The sequence below is a fragment of the Argopecten irradians genome, chromosome 10 (assembly GCF_041381155.1).
Source record: "Argopecten irradians isolate NY chromosome 10, Ai_NY, whole genome shotgun sequence".
NCBI lineage: Eukaryota > Metazoa > Mollusca > Bivalvia > Pectinida > Pectinidae > Argopecten > Argopecten irradians.
In genome coordinates, this window is record NC_091143.1 from 18,334,683 (window position 1) to 18,351,745 (window position 17,063).

Consider the following 17,063-nt stretch of genomic DNA (forward strand, 5'->3'; position numbering starts at 1 on the left):
AATACATAATGGTATCATCTGCAAAGAGCCTAATGGAGGAAGAGATGCCATCTACAATGTCATTGATATAATAAAGAAAAAGACTCGGACCGAGGACCGAGCCCTGGGGGACCTCGGATCTTACTGGGACAGAGTTGGACATTTCCCCCTCGACAATGACACGTTGGGATCTATTATTAAGGAAATTTTGTATCTAGGTGTTAATTTTTCCTGTACCACCATAGCCTTCCAATTTATGAATAAGTAGGTCGTGACTCACCTTATCAAATGCCTTACTTAAATCCATGATTAGAATGTCTGTTTGTTTACTATGTTCTAGATTTGTTGTAATATCATCTATGAATTCAATGAGCTGGCTCTCATATGATCTAGACTGCTTAAAACCGTGTTGCAAGGGAGATAAGATGTTGCTTTTGTCAGCGTGGTTCATAATGTTACTCACTATGACATGTTCGAGTAATTTGCAACATGTACAAGGAGAGAAATTGGACGGTAATTTTTCTGCATTGAATTTCTGAACTTTTTTTTAAATACAGGGGCTATGTAGGCTCTTCTCCAGTCTGAAGGTACATGACCTGTGTCTAGTGATCTTTGGGAGATGAAACAGAGAACGGGGGAAATATCAACAGCTAACTCGTTAAGTACTTTGGGTTTGATTTGGTCAGGCCCAGCAGCTTTAGATGCGTCAAGATTTTGAAGTAGTTTACAGATACCATTAGATGTTATTTGAAAATCGGGCATTTTAGGATATTTGTTTCGAGTGTTGTTACTTACAGGAAGAGCTTTTGAACTATCAGTGCTGGAGAAGACAGATTGAAATTGTTCACTTAGGATGTTAGCTTTTTCTACAGGATCTGTATGTAGTTTGCCATTACTTTTATGTGCGCCTATTCCATTGTAATCCGATTTTTTTGTGTTTAATGTAGGTCCAAAATTTTTCCATTGGTTGGTAATCTTGTAAATTTGGATTTGTGTCTGAGTTTGGGGTGACCACATCTTCAATACATTTCCAATAGGCTTGTCTCAGAAGTTTTTGGATGTGGTGTTTGAGTGATCTAAATTTCTCTTTGATGGACAGATTTCCAGAATTTTTTTAGCTTTCTTATATAGACGGGTTCTTTTGTTTATTAGTTTTCTAATTTCGTGTGTTACCCACGGAATCCCATCCTTTTTTCTAGCCTTTTTGTGTGGTATATGTTTCCTACCCAAATTATTGATGAAGTGTTTGAAGGTTACCCATAGCCCTTCTATCGTTAGGACCCTATTACTGGAGAGTTCAAGATGGAATTCCTGGAGCTCGTTTCTCATAATGTCCCAGTTTGCATTTCTGTAAAAGGAAATGAGTCGGGGTTTCTGTGTCAATTTTTGTGGGACAAATTAAAATTTTCAAAGACAATGTCATGGTCCGAAACGCCTGGTAATGGCTCAAGTCTGGTGACTAGGCTGGAATTGTTTGTGAGCACAAGCTCTAGAGTGTTGTTTTTTCTAGTTGGGAATTTCACAAGTTGGGTCATCCCAGTGTCATCAAGAAATTTGCCAAACATTATGTGTAATTTGGAATGGGTAGTATGTGGTTTTACTATATTTTTGTCCCAGTTCCAACCTGGAAGATTAAAGTCACCTCCAATGAAAAGTGACGAGTTTGGGATCTGGCTAGCTCTACGTAGGGATATATCGCACATCTCCACACTAGTTTCGTTGTCTGTTGTTAGATTGTAGTAAGAACTGATATAAAGGAATTTGCTTCCGACTACTTGGATTTTTGCCCAGATAATTTCACAATCTTCAGGGGGGGAGTTAGATTGTCAACAGAGTCACTTATATAATTATCTTTGATAGCTATTATGACACCTCCTCCCTCACTTGTAAGTCTATCTTTTCTATAGCCCTTGAAGTTAGATAAGGACTTCATTACTGGAAATACCTTGTTTGAGCCATGTGTCAGTTCCAATTATGATATCGGGAAGGGTACTCTCTATGAGGTTGTTTACAAGATGTTGTTTTGTTTTTCATAGATTGAATATTTACATTTATTATTATGAGGGGTTTATCTCTGGGTTCTGGACTACACCTTCCTCTACGTATTTGTGTTGATGAATGAAGAGGTTTGGTTTGATTTGGGGTGGTGGGTACAGTAAGTTGTAGTCTCCACTTGGACAGAGACCAGATAGAGATAAGCTTTGATTTGAGGTGCTTATTAATACCTTGAAGGTCAAATGTGACAGTACTATAATTGGGCCGATTACATATGAGACAATATCAACTTATCATACTGTCTTCTAGTTCTTGATATGATTTACTGTGAGTGTTTTGGCAATCAATATAGTACCATTGGTCACAGATCTCGCAGACAATACCTCTATGCTCCCGTGTAACGGTTTGGTCCATATGCCACAAAAGAATTTTGTACTATCATTACTGGACCCTGGGTTTAACACAATTGTAAGTGAATAACAAACTGATGTGATAACGTGTTGAACAGATGTACATATTTGGATATGATTGTTGGTTTAAAAATGTCATAAATGTTATTTTGAAACATTTGTCATCTCTTACACATTACTTATTTTCTAATTTCATTATGTACATGTACATTTGTGATAACCATTAATTACGAACTCTTTTACAAAACATTCCAATAAAAATGTATGTCATGTATATATATACAGATTCTAATAAAGAACAATCCAACAATTTTTGTGATGTGTTTTTATCAAATTTTCTTGAGACCATTAGGACCGAGTGGCTAAGATGTCTCGACATATTGCCACAAGCCCTCCACCTCTGGGTCGCGAGGTCGAATCCCAAGTGGGGCAGTTGCCAGGTATGGACCGCTTGTCAGTGGTTTTTCTCCGGGTACTCCGACTTTCCTCTACCAACAAACCTGGCTGTTAATAGGACATTCAACTAATAAAACCAAACCATTAGGTCTTCATCTCTTATCTCTTACTAATGTTCAAATTGAACTGAAGAGAAAATGTCAGGAAGTACATATATCCAGACAAAATCAGAATGGCTTACAAAGTTAATCTCCATAACACATTGCATTTACCTTTATAAGGAATGCAAATTAATTTGCCTAGTTAACAGTCAGAGTCATTTAAGAAAGTACCAGATTAAGGAGGTGGAGGAAAGCTGGAGTATTCAGTGAAAAAAACCCACTGCCCAATGGTCAGTACCCGACAACTACACTCGACATGGGATACAGCAATATGTCATGGCAACAGTGACTCTAAAACTACATAAAGATAATGTTATACTGCATAGGGATCAAACTTTTTGGTTTATTTTCGCTGTACATGGATTTGCACTTTTAATGAAATTGGTTTATCCATGAATTCTATACACCAGCAAAATATACAGAAATTTACTGATGTGCTGAAGAACAATAGGAATTAGTGAGCGGCATAACTAGAAAACTGACATGTCAGAAATGGTCCTGCTCAATGGGCCTTTACGATTACAAAATGACTACAGTATAGTACAAGAGATCCTAGTGGGATCTTGGCACCCACCAAAGAATGCTCTATGTCTGACAATGGAAAGGAGATATTTTTTTTGTTTTTTAGGCTTTAAATATCAAAATCCAATGGCTGCCTGATGGCAATCTTGTTCCTAGGGGAAACCTATCTATGAAATTTGAGACAGATTCCTTCAGTACTTTCTGTGAAATAAAGATAACAATTTTCAACTACAAACATGTAGGATGCGGGGCCCTAATTAATCTCTGCAAACATGCTCCTTAAAGAAAACAGCAAAATATTTTTTTTAAATGTGCTACACACTACAATGATGACAAATAGTCATGCTAGACTATCTTCAGCATCGTGTATGTAAAGTCTGTTTAATATAAAGAATACATTAATGTTGATATGAAAACAAATCAAGATATAAAAACAAAGAAAGATATTTTTTTCTATCTATATTTTTATTGAAAATAAAGGAAATAGTCTTGAATAATTACATCTAAAGAGCGACCTTTAGAAAAGCCTATATAAAAATCCCTCAATATATTCTTTTATCACACTTTTATTACAAACATTCTCGCATCACATTCTTAAAATGGCGGAAAAATTGCGAGAACAGTCCATTATATACAATGAATAATCTTTCAGTCATCCTGAATACCTTTCTTAAGAGGCTAAGTACTATGCAGTATTCTTATACTTATACAAAAATAAATGGTAAACACGTAATTTTTTGTTGTAGTAATATATATTGCAATGTTATTTGGAACACTTGGATTTCGAACACACCAATAAGCATTAAAGACAAAAAAACATAACGAGGTAAACAATATACATATTATATATGTATTGTATTAAAAATTGTATTTATTTCACATTCTATGTATAATTCTTTTTTGTTTGGTAAAACAATATCAATTATAAACAAGGAAGAACTCTCAATAATGGAAATAAAGATCGATATGTTTTTATCAATCAGTAATTGCCTGATGTGATATCAAAGTTTTAAATGCTCATTTTGTCAAAATTCTGAAAACTTTCTAATTCAGAAACAAGACAATTGACACTACATCAAATAACATTTAATGATAGAAAGTCAATATTTAGAACAAATGACAGAGATCGTAGAACTTTCGTTGTAGGATAGGAGAAATGTGAGCTTGTCTTACCAGAAATATTCTTGCTATCACACACTATGCACATACAATTTCTCTAAGCCTGTTTGATGTAGGTGGTGGTCACAACACTGGATATCAAAACAATGTCATTTGTAAAGCCATACAATACATTTTTCACTAATAAACACATTTAGTCAAGTGCATCTACCTTTTGGTATTTTGTACCAAAGAGGCTCAATCACACAAAGATTATCTGTATATCAAAACAATATGGCACATTTTATCAACTTTTTTCACCAAATGTGTATGATGGTGTTGCTTTTTAGTTCTTCCTGCTTTACCTCAAAAATTCACTACAAAATACTGATGTCACCATGGATACCTACCCATAAGGGAGCTAACTCTGTAATATGCAAAGACAGAATAAACATTTTACAGATGTCAACTAAACATGTTATTTTAGCATTTAATATTAATACATTATTTCCTAGTCTATAAAATGAAAAATCCCTCAAAAAGTAATTTTGCTACTAAACTATAAGTTCAGAACTACACCAACTATGATAATAATTCAATTCACTTGTTAAACCAGTGAAATATTTTTAAAGAGATCTTAAGGTCAACAATAGACATGTTTACATGAAAAAAAGTTCCATTCTACTGAACTTACACCTAAATCAATTCCCACTCTTTCACTCTCCTTTTCTTTCATCTAAGAAAAAGTTTGCATAATAAGTATGCATGATCATGATCAGTTTATCATAGTTCCATTTTACAGCTTGTGACTGACCACTTAATTGTATTGTAGTCAACATAATTTTCTTACAATTCATTTTTCTTGGTTTCACAGCTTACATTTAATGAGAAAGAGGACGTCACTAATTCGGGAAAACTTGTGTCCAATCCCTGTTGTTAATAATTTACGAGAATAAAAATATGTAAAAAATTATTTTAATGAGATTATTTGATTCCACATTTTATTGTCATGAGTTTTTTTGAAAGATATTAATTTTTTACACAGAACTTCCATTGTGTCCTTAAAAATCAAAAAGATAAATAGGTAATAAGGATTTATCTATAGTTTGTCTCAGATAATCTTTTTTTTCTAATAAAACAACTTTATTTTCACATATGCTAAATTTTTACATCTTCATTTATTTCAACATATTCACAAATGTATAAATGTGCGATCAAAGATTTTTACATCCTCGATACAACTCAGCTCTCACGAAATTATACAAAAATATGTATATCACAAAAATAACGTGGTTAACGGTATCTTAGGAGAATTGTTTATAGAGATCAGCTACTTCCTGGACATCTTCCTTAGATCCCATGAATACCGGACATCTCACGTGAATCGAGGTCGGTTGGATGTCCAGTATCCTCTCGGTTCCAGTAATGGCCATTCCACCGGCCTGTTCTATGATAAAGGCCATGGGGTTACTCTCATACAGTAAACGCAGCTGGAAATAGAAAATATAAACGTTTTGTAAACCAACTTGTTTTCGTAGCAATTTACTTCCCCGTCTTTATATAAAGTATAATGAGATAAAAGTCTTAAAAGTTGTATTAATACTTACTATATTTGCTGTAATTAGCGCCCCTCCACTTATAAGTGCCCTTCCCCTTAGTGAAGGAATTGAAATTGTTCAAAAGCCTTCATCCCATGAATTTAATGATGTTTTGCAACATCAGCATTGTATCCCATATCAAATGCACTTACAAGTCTTTTACATGAGATTCATAGTGAATCACGACATAATAATGTGTCTCATGGTTATATGCCATACGGTATGCATGTTTACTGTGTCATCAGTTCAGAAAGAGTTAAGATATGGCTGAACATATGGCTGAAAATATGGCTGACTTTTTTCTTTCAAAGCTTACGGTACATTTTGGTTCACTAATAAAAATTGTTATGGCAAATACGGTAATTCAAAAATTAGTACATATGGACAATAGTTTGAAGGAATAAGAATATTAAAACAATATTGCATGATCTACGACCAACAGATTTTGAATTCTTCTAAAGCCTCACCTTCCCCTTAGGAGCCTCAGAGGTTGCTGGGTACATAAATATCCCACCATACACTAGTGTTCTGTGAACATCGGCTACCATAGATCCAATATAACGGGCTCCGTAAGGTTTACCAGTCTGAAACATAAAATAACTTAAACGATCACAACTACCAGTATGACAGTGACAGAGGTAGAAAATCTTTCTTTTTCAAATTTTATAGAAAATTAATCACATAAGATACATCTCAACAAAGAGCAGGATTGTGGAAATGTCCATGAAGATCATCAAGGGTCCATTAAAGCATAGGTAACATCAGCAAATTAATTTCAAAAGATTCATCTCAACCATGCAAGGGCAAAATTCTGAACATGTCCATTCCTATCATCAAGGGTACAGTTCATTAATTAGCTAACATCATGAGGGCCACAGACAAAATAAAGTGGACAAAGTTTTACTTTGACTCAATCAGTAGAAAATTAAAATCACCTCTGGAAACTTCTTCCTCTTGACATACTCAGCTGTAGCCTTGTCCCAAAACTTGGCATAGCCTTCATTGATGGAGAAGATCTTCCCTCTTGGCTTGATTGTGATGTTAGGGTTGGTCAGAATGAACTCTCCTATGGCCTGTAGTGGTAAATAATGACTACCTGTTATCATCTTATATAGTAAGATATAGATGATCGTATATAAGTGGATACATAATATGAAATTTATTAAATGAGTTGAATAATTTTATATGCCATATGAGCCTTGATTAGCATATCAACTTATTCAACAAGTTTAATCAATTACATAATGTAGTCACAAGAATAGAGACAAAACTTTTAATTTCATATGTAAAATGCATGTAAGAATAGCGAAATTAGACTCAGATCTAAATTTGATATTTTTGTTAACCGAGACAATCATGCGTCATGATATTTTGATTAAGACATTATTATACTACCTGTGATGTCACAATAGTATTATTACGTGCATGTTTTACGATATTTATGACATGGCTGAACGGGACAGTTATGTGAAAAATAGATTCTCATATTGAACACAGCTGACTATGTTCTGTTAATTACTTTGATTTCATAATTTGAGTTTAACGTTAAATGTAAGTAGATAAAGAGTAGATAAGAATTTGAACATACTGGATCCAACATAAATCCATTGACACAGTCATTTCCTATGGAGAGAACGATCATGGTGGCGCTACCGTACAGAGCGTATCCCGCGGCAACGAGTTGGTTTCCTGGTTGTAAGGCATCGGCTTCTGTTACAGGAGAATCATCCGCCTGTGACACATGAAAGGCTTTTATTACACCGAGAACAAATTCCAGTGTAAAATTTCAAAATGAAGTAGGGATAATTTCATTACGATGTAGCAGATTTTAATTGTACAACCACAACAACCCAGGTTTGAATCCTGGTCACAACACTAAATGAAACAGAGTGAAAACAGTGTGCCACCAGCTGGGCTCAAACCCGTGTCCTCTCGACTGACTGGTTTACTGAGCTAAAGGAATTCTCTCTATGTACAATTAAAATCGACTATAATGACAACAAACTGTATGTTGAACATAGAGTTCAAAAGTATAAAATAGGAAGAAAAGTTTCTTAACCAGTTTTATCAATGTACCTTTACATCAAAATTCAATGTTTTAATTAAAGTCTTTCTCAATATAAGTGCATAATGCTTTCATGTTTATGATTTTATTTTTAAACTACAGACATTTTTAAGAAACCTAATATGGTTGAAACTCCTTATCAATACATCTGTATTATACATAGTAATTTGCATATCTAAAGCTTATTGCAGGAAAAAATATGGTACATGCATGAAGACTAACATTTACAACAAAGCCAAGATAACAAAAGAGGAAGAAAATATGGTGAATTCTATTCACACACACTTTATGAAAGCATTTTTTTTGGCAGTACTGAAATACTCTACACTGAATCCTATTACAAATGCTACACGATATTGCATTACATATACATATATATACTTATAATAATTAAGCTTTAAAATCAAAAGCAGTGGCATATTGTCTGTAAAAGAACTATATTTTAATGGTAAAAGGAAGCAACTTCACACTTTGACTGAAAACAAACAAATAACATGCCATAAACAAATAAATTAAATCAAATTGAATATAAACTAAAATGTAACGAAAACAATTATTATATGACTTGTAAGGCTGCGTGGTAATTATGTGTCACTTCTACTAGTGACATATAGTCACACCACCTAGTGTCAAACATTTAAGTGACCAAGATGAAAAATAGCCACTCGTGATTAGCTTAAAAAGTAATGTTGTGTGTATATTTAAGTTGATATTTTTGCATTTTTAAAATAATATAAAATTAACAACAATACCACAAGTGTTCCACAAATATTGTCATTTGCCTTTTTTTCATCAAAATTGTAAGTGAGTTTATCAGTCTCTGCCCTTCAAAACGCTCATTATTTGTATTTTCCGAGTGTCAATCCAATTTCTGATGCACTGTTGATAGTCTTCACCTTGGCACACAAAAGACACAGTCCAATTTTAGTTTATCTATTTTTCTGACCGTTCAAATTTCAGTATCGGAAAATAATCACAGGATGGGGAAGGAAAGTTTGCCAACTTTTCTGACTCCAATATATCAAGTTGTGCCTTATGGGTGGGATATGCATAAGCTAGACGTACCCCATTCCTGCTTTTGGAAGGCAACTGTTACTAAAGCAAACCATGCTCTTGTTGTCAAAGAAAATTGCTACATTTTAAAGTGATATGATCAAAATTGTATTGTACTCCAATGGTCATTTTATTGGCCTGAGGCAGTAGCAAAATTTTAGTGAAATAAAGCGTAGATGACATTTTTGGAACACCCTTGTATAACATTTAAAGGTAAAGAAAGGCTGATCAAAATGTTCAGTACAGTGAAACTGGTCTACCAAAATATCTAACTGCAGTACCAATTTACCAATGTTTAACATAATTAAGAAAATATAAAAATCCTAGGTACATATTCTACGTTTTTTCCCCCTCTCTCATCTGACTTTGGGTGTAGGTGTGTGGGGTGGTGCTTTTAAAGAGGTGTGTGGGGTGGTGCTTTTAAAGAGGAAATGAGTTTTTCATTAGGAAAATAAAACAAAATGATGTTAGAATATGTAAAAGTCAGAATAGACAGGTTTCACTCTCGTGTATGTAAAGGACTAAATACTCAGGGTTCTATCCAGACCATGCAAAAGTCAGAATAGACAGGTTTCACTCTCGTGTATGTAAAGGACTAAATACTCAGGGTTCTATCCAGACCATGCACTTACATTAGATTTATTAGGCTGAAAACATTGAAATAAAATATATTACAAGTTAATAGTTTTAAATGATTAATTTCATTTAGTTTCAAATGATAAATTTCATTCATGTTTTTTTTCTTTAAAGAAACTTTACAACTTTGCCATCAAGTAGAAGGTTATTACCGTATTCGACCCAATAAGTACCCCCTCCCTATAAGTACCCCTCCCCTTTTTACGGCTCCAATTTCATTTACCTTGAATTAATTACATTCAGGCTGAAAATTTGAAAACTGAATTTCTTTATTGACTTCTTTTGCAAAATGATTTATTACTTACTTTTTAGCGCCCCTGCGCTTATTGGGTCAAATAAGGTCTTTTCATCGTCACACATAACATTTGTTTGACGTAAAAATATCACTACCTTACAAACTGTAAATGATCATGATGAAATGTGTTTTTTTTCCAAAATTTTCTTTGATACGAAACCAGTGCATTTTAAAAGATCATGCATCTAATTTACTTATAATATATACATGTACACATATATATACGTGTATACAATGTAATTTCCTCCCACTCATATATTGTTGCAATATCAAATTACGAGGGTCGATGAACAAATCTAGATTTAACAACTCAAGCACGTGAGCCTCTGACTTGTGTATGATTAGTGTTCCTTCTATATTACATTACATTAACCATTATCTGTAGTAAACAAATTAAACTACCCCAAATCTGAGTGGTTTATTCACATGAGTAGATAGGTATTTATAGGCTGTTTCCAACACACCAGTGGTAATTAACTTGATATGGTCTAATTTGTTGTCAAACATGTGGTAACACTCAGTCTGATCCATTCACTAAGTTCGAAATTTGGTGTTAGAGAAAAACTTAAGTACCCAGAGTAAAATGATCAACCTACATCCATACACCATACAACTGTCAAACATGAAATGTTTACTGTATACCAACTTTCTTTCATATGCAATTTACTTCAAAAATATTAAAGTAAAATTGCGAAAGTTTACCTCTGTATATGTGAATGTAGACATAACACATATCATTAAAGTGAATAGTCGGGCAAAGAAAACCAGTCTAAATGCGTTCATTGGCCTTCCAAATGTTCTCACATATTAATACGACGGCCAAGTTCTGCTTATGTTTCCCAGTTCGGACCATTAAAGTAAAGAAAGTTGAAAGCATTGAAAGCGATAAATGTAACCACGGAATATCAGCCGGGAGACGTTTTAGGTGTACTTTAAATTAATTTCTTTACGCAGACAGATTTTGGCGAGAATTTTATTTTTCTATTTCATAAGAAATTTACTGGATACATTCACACCATTTTTACCGACTTTAGCCATCCTTGCCCAACTGTTCACTTTAAAATATCAAATTTGTGTATGTTAATCTTCCAAAACTTGTTTTGATATTAAAATCATGTAATTTAGAAGCTGTGAAAGAATGCTGATTTACAGTTGTAGCTACAGTAGAAAATAAACCCTAAACCCCAGCAGCCACCATGACTCAAGTACCATTTAATTTCATTCGTCTAATTGAATTAAAAGTTGTTTTAAAAGTTTACCTTTCTGTAAATGGAGAAGATTGATCCAATGGACACTAAACAGTCGATGTTAGAGGAGCCATCTAAGGGGTCGAAGGCTACAATATACTTTCCCTGGAAATGGACAAATCATTTCATAAAAATAAATGTAATACTTTACTGAAAGTAAAAAATATTCATGTATGAATATATGTACTTCCTTCCACAAAAAATCACTGAATTACAGTCAAACAGATTTTGTCTTACTTTCAAAATGTATCACTGTTCATATAACACTTAGAAAGAAAAAAAGCAATGCTAGTACAGTTATACGATGAATAAATTTTATCCGGTCGAAATTACAGATAGCATGCCAGCATGTCTAGAGTAAATATAAACTTTATTTAATTAGATTGCAAAACAAGTTTTTTTTAACTGATTCTTATTCATTGGAAACTGGAGTATGTATCCCAATGGAGAAAACCCATGTGATTGGGCTGGTAACTACTAATCTTTTCAGATCTGTACTGGGGATGGGAAATGAATCCCAACCACATGATGTGACCACACTAATCTATCAGTATCATCCAAATTTCGAACTTTCATTTCTTTGAAACAGGATATGATATTGATTAACAAAGAACTTTGTCACATAATACACTATATTTACATTGTCACATGATACACTACAGTTACATTGTCACATGATACACTGCAGTTACATTGTCACATGATACACTACAGTTACATTGTCACATGATACACTGCAGTTACATTAATTGTCACATGATACACTACAGTTACATTGTCACATGATACACTAGATACATTGTCACATAATACACTACAATTACATTGTCACATGATACACTACAGTTACATTGTCACATGATACACTACAGTTACATTGTCACGTGATACACTGCAGTTACATTGTCACATGATACACTACAGTTACATTGTCACATGATACACAACAGTTACATTGTCACATGATACACAACAGTTACATTGTCACATGATACACTACAGTTACATTGCCACATGATAGTTCACTACAGTTACATTGTACCTGTTTTTCTGTTTCCACAATGATAGCTTTGTCATTCTCCTCTGATACCAACAGACATGTGAGGAATGAGGATTTAAGCATGTTGATAAATAAGTCGTTTGACAACACATCCAGCTTTTTAACCTCATCTCCTGTGACATTGGTTGCTCCTGAGATTCCATATCTGTCATATACAAAAAACAATAAATCCAAAATGCATCAAAAGTTAAATGAGATGAAGAAATTTTATTAGAAAGCTGAAGAAAAGAAAAAAAAATTATTCCAGAATATTAATGTACATATAACTTGCAGCTTATAATATAACTGGAGAGGAGAAAATGTAGCACTTGAACCCATGACCTTCAACGATAGCCAGATAATCTACCAATTGAGTTACCTGGTCTCCAATGATCAACCTTTAGTCCAGTCCTGCTGCACTTAATTTTGTTTTGTCACAAAAAAAATATTATTATAATACCGGTAGGTATACCATAGGCATCATGGAATAACATGTAGTATTGACATGCAATGCATATACATGTACAGTCTATGCCCTTCAGGAAAGGCGTAAGCAATTATATATACAGTCTTTGCCCTGTAGGAAAGGGTGTAAGCAATCAAATGTATGTAGTCTATGCCCTTCAGGAAAGGTGTAAGCAATCAAATGTATGTAGTCTATGCCCTTCAGGAAAGGCATAAGCAATTTTTTGTACACTACAGTCTATGTTTTGTTCCTTGATAGTGTTCAGCAAATAGAGAAAGAGACTGGATGATTGGATGGGGTGGGCTGCTTGGTATCTTTGGTAGCCACGGTACACTTCAGTGAGGTTGCACTATGATGCAGTTCGATCACCACAATTCATGTTTGTTTGCATCAGTGGACTTATATTAGATAACCCAGGTAAAACTAATGTGATGTCAATTAATATCACTAATATCTAATTTACTAACTTTATTTTTTATAGGAATGATGTCAAAAATGATAGATACTAAGATTGAACAAGAAATCTTTTATTATGATAGATTTCTTATTCAATCTTTATCTCCACACCAAGCAGACAGAGGTTAAATATTTGCTAGTCGACTTGTACAGAAAGGAGGTCACAACTCCGGTTAAGTTGGCATGGCTTAGAGGTTTTATCAGTTTTACATTTGTCAATATGTTACACCTTGCTTAAACCTGCAGCAACCTTCAACTGTCATCCAGGAGGCCACCATTATATCCCCCCTCCCCCACCCCTGCAAACATGTCAATGATTTCAGATTTTTAATCCAAAACGACAAAAGAAAACTGGTCGATAACTTTGAAAAAAGTGGCATAACTACATGTAGTACTCTGAAAAGAGGAAGGGGGGTGGGGAATACACACACCTTTATGTAAAAATTGTTACCAGGTTAAGGAGGAGTTGTCGGTTGTAAAAATTGTTACCAGGTTAAGGAGGAGTTGTCGGTTGAATGTGTCTACAGATGAACAACCTGACTCCATGGAGTGTATTTCCCCTAACTAAAATTGTTTGAAAATTGAGTGAAAATTGATTTCACAATTGGGATACTGCCTAACTTACTTTGATTGAATTTCATTAATTAAATACACTGTATCTATTTGGTTATAGGTAATTAGGTATACTGTAGTATAGGTGATACTGTAGTATAGGTGTACATGGATTTATTTTGACCACTTTATGAATCTATTTATAGTTAAAACCACTTACAGTACTTAATTCACATCCTATTAAAGGTTTCATCCCTAAGTACATTTACCTTACAGTATTTGATGCATGACTTACTCATAGGATCCTGTTCGGTGATACACACAACACGTTTAGGTATATCATATATATTGTACATTGACAGATATATCAAACACAGGGATTAGAAAATTTAGTAAGGGTTTATACTGATATAGTTCTGCCTATTTCAGCCAAATTGCACTGGTAGAACTTGAGAGGAAGTTGGCAGTTATGGTGGCCATTTTGAATTTCAATCGACCCGAAAAATAACAACATTTTGTTGGGACCACATCACGACCATTTCAAGCAAGTTTCAGCCAAATGGCATTGGTAGAACTTGAGAAGTTCAAAATGTGTTTTCCAGATGGCAGCTGTGGTGGCCATAAAAAAATTCAATATTGATCGACGCAAAAAACAACAGTACTTTGTCTGGACCATGTCAGGATAATTTCAAGCAAATTTCTACAAAATGATGCACTAGGAAAAATAGTAATTTAATGATGTTTAGTGTATTGTCTTGATCCAAAGCATATATCAGGAGTTTTTCTATATACTGTATGTGTGCATTGCAGACAGAATGTCCAGTTGTTTTGGTCTCAATAAGTTTGATTTAAACAAGAGGTCCAGAGGGCCTGTATTGCTCATCTGGTTTGTTTTTTTAGTAATTATCACAAAGACTCTTACATTTCGAAAAGTTAGCAAAAATTGACCCCACAATTGGTTTAATTTATCTATTCAATACATAGTTTCAGAGAGGAAGTAATTTATATGAAAATTATCCAAATAGTAGCCTAATTGAATCTTTTTTTGCCCCGTGCCTAAAGCCCTAGGTGGTCATCCCCATCATTTGTACAATTTTGGATCCCCATCCTATAGGATACTACCATTGCAATTATGAGTGCTCTCCCATGCTTATTTTGTGAGAAGAAGTTGTTTTTATGGAAATTGCCAAATTAACCCCTCTTGACCCCGCCCCTCAGGCCCCCGGAGGGGGTCCAGCCCCATCATTTATACAATTATGAATCCCCACCAATTCATTGCTACAATTGCATTATGAGTACTATGTATCCCATGCTTGTTTCATAGAAGAAGTCATTTATACAGAAATAGCCAAATTGACCCCTTTTGACCTGGCCCCTCAGGCCCGGTGGGTCAGCGCTATTATTGAATTGTACAATTTTGAATCCCCACCCTTTAGAGATGCTACCATTGCATTATGGGTGCTATATCCATGCTTACATTTGTAGTTTCAGAGAAGTTGTTTATAAATATGGAAATAGCCAAATTGACCCCTTTTGACCCTGCTCCTCAGTCCCCTGGGGGTCATTCCCATCATTTGTACAATTTTCAGTCAGTAACCCATGAGGATGCTTCCAGTCAAATTTTGTTGAATTCCAAAACCAGCAGTTATGGAGAAGAAGTCGATTGTTGACGGACGAACGTACACCGGACGCCGGAAGCCAGGGTATCGCATAAGCTCACCTTGGTCCTACGGTCCAGGTGAGCTTAAAAGCTTTTGTTCAATAGTAATACTGTAGCCTATAACGTTAGTAGGACCTAGGCCTAATTATATTGTAGATGTCTTATGAACTTCTCAAACCCCTGTGCCAAGTTGTAATTAACTGATTAATTGATCCAGTGGCTATAACTCTTTACATATTGCAAAGTCACGATCGATTTAGTTGAGAACTAATACTTAATGTTGACTCTAGTTTATCACTGACACACTTACAGTTTGTGGATACCGGCTTTCCTCACGGCTGATGACACAGCTTTCACGGCCGTCTGTAGAAAGTTGATCAGCTGAGAGAAGTCTCCGGTAGCCTGAGGGTGTTTCTTCTGTTCCGCTAGCACATATCGTGTCAATGTGACCGGTTCTGTATCTATTGGAGCCTCTCCACTCATTTTACGGGTTATAAAAGTTAACTTTAAAACGCTAGTTCACGGACTACGCCGACTTTTTGGGATAAATAATCATGCACAGCGTCAGTGCTTCTCTTATCTGTTGCCGTGTTCGTGTTGAGGTCTTCCGGCCTTGAACTATATTTTGTTTGGAGGTTTTTGATTGGTCGAGAGAAACACACCTCCACGTTGCATTTCACGCGTAACCTTTGCTGTAAACAAAGTTGTTTTGGAAAAGGTCTACGATGACCTACAATCGGGAACCTTCGGCACTTTCCGTAAACGAGAAAATATGTATTCTTCATAGAATGCCCGATGGAGTTCCTATTGCGATGACCTAGAGACGTGCCCTGGTGCCGATAGACTCGAAAACATTAATAATTAAATCAATCAATAAAAATACATAGCTGTAGAAAATTGTCATACTCGCGTTGTGATTTCTTTCTTTAAAATGCAACACGTAAAACAATGTTCATGTACACAATGTATTTTAAAGATATTAACAGTAATTAGTGACGTCACAATGGCCAGTTAAGCTCCGCCCACTGGTGGTCTAACTTTGGTGGTTTGGCTTTGTATTACTGTACAGTGTAAATTTTTAATTAATGATTTCTTCCTTATTTTCGGACCGATCCTTAAATGTCATACACTAAAATGGCGATGGGATTATTTCCTTTTCCAATTTTCGCTGACATTTCTGTGTCGGCATCCTCGATATTCCAGGGGTTCCGATCACTTACGATCTCTACACCCCTGGACTACAGTATCTCATAGTGAAATTGAAGGCAGTTCAGCGGAAAATATTTGACCAATCAAAGGCCAGCAAAGATTTCCTATGAAGACTACAGAGAGAGCGACGCCTAACATCAAAGCCACACGGTCAACCACAGTGTACCGTTATACGGCTCTTTTGATGTACATTAAATGACTAAATTACCTGTTCTGTTCTGTTGCC

At 34.9% G+C, this 17,063-nt stretch overlaps 1 protein-coding gene across 2 annotated transcripts; it reads right to left on the reverse strand.

The window, feature by feature from the left end:
* Positions 1–3,909: 3,909 nt before the first annotated feature.
* On the reverse strand, positions 3,910–16,255 carry LOC138333312 (fructose-1,6-bisphosphatase 1-like). Of its 2 annotated transcripts, XM_069281607.1 has the most exons (8): positions 15,939–16,255; positions 12,498–12,660; positions 11,468–11,560; positions 9,910–9,924; positions 7,748–7,891; positions 7,095–7,232; positions 6,627–6,743; positions 3,910–6,051 (listed from the first exon to the last, which is right to left on the reverse strand). In XM_069281607.1, exons 1-8 carry the CDS (start codon positions 16,109–16,111, stop codon positions 5,866–5,868), a joined length of 1,029 nt encoding a protein of 342 aa, XP_069137708.1. In that variant the 5' UTR covers positions 16,112–16,255; the 3' UTR covers positions 3,910–5,865. The 2 variants fall into 2 exon arrangements, with proteins under 2 accessions (XP_069137708.1, XP_069137709.1); XM_069281608.1 differs by lacking the exon at positions 9,910–9,924.
* Positions 16,256–17,063: the final 808 nt, after the last annotated feature.

Bases quoted from the DNA above. Each gene is read 5' to 3' on its own strand.
- LOC138333312 (XM_069281607.1), bottom strand. From the start codon at position 16,111: ATGAGTGGAGAGGCTCCAATAGATACAGAACCGGTCACATTGACACGA. The intron at 12,661-15,938 runs GTAAGTGTGTCA...TGTATATGACAG, and splicing joins AAAGCCGGTATCCACAAACT to ATATGGAATCTCAGGAGCAA. The intron at 11,561-12,497 runs GTACAATGTAAC...GTCCATTTCCAG, and splicing joins TTGTGGAAACAGAAAAACAG to GGAAAGTATATTGTAGCCTT.